General features: G+C 39.5%; 1 protein-coding gene across 1 annotated transcript in view; it reads left to right on the top strand.

Moving 5' to 3' along the window:
• The first annotated feature begins 527 nt into the window (after window positions 1-527).
• Window positions 528-3580, top strand: part of LOC106000702 (vomeronasal type-2 receptor 116-like) — a 34810-nt gene continuing 31757 nt past the window's right edge. The window contains 1 exon segment of the mRNA XM_013035987.1: window positions 528-604. Coding sequence (XP_012891441.1) covers window positions 528-604 — 77 coding nt within the window.

The raw sequence follows: 3580 nt of genomic DNA, 5'->3' as shown, positions 1-3580 counted from the left end.
AAGTTCAATATTTCATAGGAATGTAACAGAACTATTTCGTCTTCTACAAGTGGAAATGCAGTTTTACACACAAAATTTGTTATGGAAGCAAACTTCTATCCACTATATGTAATTCATAATGTTGTCAACAATCATTTGACTGTAGATATATGGGATTGTCCTGGATCATCTATTGTGTTTCCTGGTTTCCATATGTTCTTGGCATCAGTGTCAATGTGACTGTTTCAGTGGTTGTGTAGTATAGTTCTAAATCAGGTTTGCCATATTTCCAGCATGTGCTTTTACTTCATGGTATTGTTCCTTAATTAATGTGTGAGTCCACATAAGTTTTAAGTTTTTTTGAGGGGGGAAGATGGAGGAGGAGAAGATGGAGGCTAAACAAGCTCTCACATAGAAAGCAGTTTTAGTGTTCCAGTGAACAGTCCTAGGCTAGAGAATCACATCAAGTGTGCCATCACAATACAGAGAGTTTGGCCAGAGAGGGAAAATCCAGGCAAGGACACAGATCTGAGCACTTGCCGGTAGCCATGGCTGCAGCAGCAGCGGCTGTAACCGCCATACCTACAACACAGAGAGTCTGGGACAAAGGCGTTAGACACAGAGGGTGAGCAGATTCTACTCAATACCAGCAAGAATTGACAAGGAGCAGATATCTTCATCCTGCAAATTGCAGACCAGAGATGACCCAGGAACCAAGACTCCGGTGTGAGTAGAACCCTGACATCCTCACTCATTCTTAGGGAGCAGAAGAGGGAAGGCCACCCCATCCCCCCCCATTACCGGTGATCTCCATCTTTGTTACTGACAAAGGTCCGGTTGAGCAGCTAGCTCCAACTCAGGCCTTGGAAGAAAACAAATGAGTCATTTAGCAGGTCACAGGAACCTGACCTGAACTGCCAGTCTTAGCTCCACCCAGGGGAAAGTCACCCAGCCCTGGCAGAGAAGCTCTGCCCCCAGAGGAGTGGCTTTCTTCACTGGGTAAACAGAACCAGAGGCTGCTCCTCCCTACAGCAGCCTAGACAATCATTGAAATTCAGTACACATAAACCCTGAGAATGGATCCAAGCTGGGCTCTGTGAGTGTCTCTGGAGCTAGTCCTTCAGGGAAAAGCTATTATTTACTGAAAGGCCTCAACTCTACCCAGAAACTAGTCTCATCACAGCAACTCCAAACTAGAGGAAACAGCCATCTCCCGCTTTTGTGATACTCAAAGCAGATCTCCCTCCCACTAACTAGCCTGGGAGGAGGATGGCAAAATCATGAGTAAAGAAGAGCATTTTTTTGCCAGCTCAAACAAACTGACTTAAAAAAACAATCAAGCCACAGGAAAACCAAACACCACAAGCAGACCAGAGTCTCCACCAAGAGACTGGTTATGGACACAAGGGAGATACAGGATCTTCCCATCCACCCCCCCCGACAAAAAAAATTCAAAGAACTCTTTTTTCCTACCTTTTTAAAAATTAAAAAAATTGTTTTCTATTAATTTTTTTTCTCTCATAATTTTTATTTTAGGTGTATATGTGTGTGTGTGTGCTTTCTTTTCTCTCTAATGACCTTTTGATCCTTTTCCTTTTCTTTTTCATTCTTTTCATTTTTCTTCTCTTTTGTTCTTTTTGCATGCCTTAATTGCTGCTTTGCTCATCCTCAGACATATACCCATCATCAATTTTCAGACCTTATCCCCCAATGTGTACACACTTATTACTCAATTCAAAACTTCTTAGGCTTAATTTCTTTAATAGCAGTATTGTCTTTATACGTATATAATTTTTAAAGAATTTTTATTTTTTATTTTTTCAAGTCTCAATTCTATCCCTCCCCTCCTCTCATCTTATCCCTTTCTTCTCTCAATATTATCCTTAAACTTAGATAATTTTTAAGTTTCCCTTTTTAAATATAAATTTTTGTTATTCCATTTTTCCTTGTCTTTTTTTAAATCTCTCTCCTATATTCTGTTCAATCCATTTCCCTCTTTGAGTTTAGGACTTGGTTAATTTCACTCTCCTTTTGCCTCTCCACATCCCTCTAATCCTATTTTTCCCCACATTTCTCCCTAAACCTAATAATTTCTGATTTGCCAAATCCTTTTTTCCTATTCTTAGCCCATAAATCCATAGCTGTTTGATGCTGAATAGATTGTATCTGTTGAACTACATTGTATCTGCAGCCTTTTGACTGTGCAACTACAGGACTTTGGTTGATGATTGGCTTAAAATAGTGTTCTAGCACAAAACGGGTGTTACATTCATACCAAATGGGCAGAGCAAGCCAGAAAAACACAAGAAAAATAGCAAGTCTAGGTATTTCAACTCCTACTCATGATAATCAGGTGACAGAATAGATAATGAATAATCCAGAGGAGAGTTCCCAAAAAGCTCTATAAACATTACTGGTAAACATGGTGAATGAAAAGATTGAATACCTGCAAAGGACTCAGGGTGAGTGTGATAGGGAGAGAAAGGAGGCAACTGAAAGATGAATACAGGAATCTTCTAAGCATGAGGAAGCTACTCAATGATTGATACAGGAATTTCATGAGCAGGTTGAGAACACTCAATGAGAAATAAAGGAATTGCATGAGCAGGCTGAGAACAGTCATAGAAAAAGACAGGAATTGTGTGCGCAGGCTGAGAACAGTTAAAGAAAAATACACGAATTGCATGAGCATGAGGAAGCTAATCAAAGAGGAAGACAGGAATTGTGTGAGCAGGATGAGAATGGACAAATATCAATAGACTCACTCATAGACTCAATGAACAGACAACTGAAGGAATCTAGGGAGACCACAAAGGGAATGCTGAATGGAGACCTACAGAAGGAATGGGAGTCCAAGGAAACCATAACCAATCAACTAAGTGATTTGAGAATAAACACTGAACACCAAATTAAGGAAGTAAAGAAGTTCATACAAGATCTAAAACAAACTTCTAACAAAGAATTTGAAGCCATCAAAGCTGACCAATTAGAAGGAAAAGAAGAAAAAAACGAAGTAGAAAGTCTTATTAGTAGGTTAGGCCATGAAGAAGATCGAATCTCAGGGATTGAAGACAGCCTAGATATTATAGAGAAAGAACATATAACTATCCAAGACAAATCCAAGAAATATGATAGATATATTCAACATTTGGAAGACACCATCAGCAGGCAAAATCTGAGGATATTGGGTGTGGAGGAGCACCTAGAGACAGAAGTTAATGGTCTAGGAAATTTTTTTAACAGGATCCTAGCAGAGAACTTCCCAAACATGCAAAAAGATAGGCCTATTCAGATACAAGAAGCTTTCAGAACCCCAAATAGACAAGACCAGAACGGGAGATCCCACCATCACATTATAATCCACACAGGATCAATTCAGACCAAGGAAAAGATTCTTAAAGCTGTCAAGGAGAAAAGATCAATCACCTATAAAGGGAAACCAATTAGAATAACCTCAGATTTCTCAGCAGAGACAATCAAAGCAAGAAGAGCCTGGAATGATGTATGCCATACCCTAAAAACAAACAACTATCAACCAAGAATACTGTACCCAGCTAAACTCTCCTTGATAACTGAAGGCCAAATAAAAACCTTCCATAGC

The sequence above is a fragment of the Dipodomys ordii genome, unplaced genomic scaffold (assembly GCF_000151885.1).
Source record: "Dipodomys ordii isolate 6190 unplaced genomic scaffold, Dord_2.0 Scaffold235, whole genome shotgun sequence".
Taxonomy (NCBI): domain Eukaryota; kingdom Metazoa; phylum Chordata; class Mammalia; order Rodentia; family Heteromyidae; genus Dipodomys; species Dipodomys ordii.
This window is presented reverse-complemented; position numbering and strand designations above follow the sequence as displayed.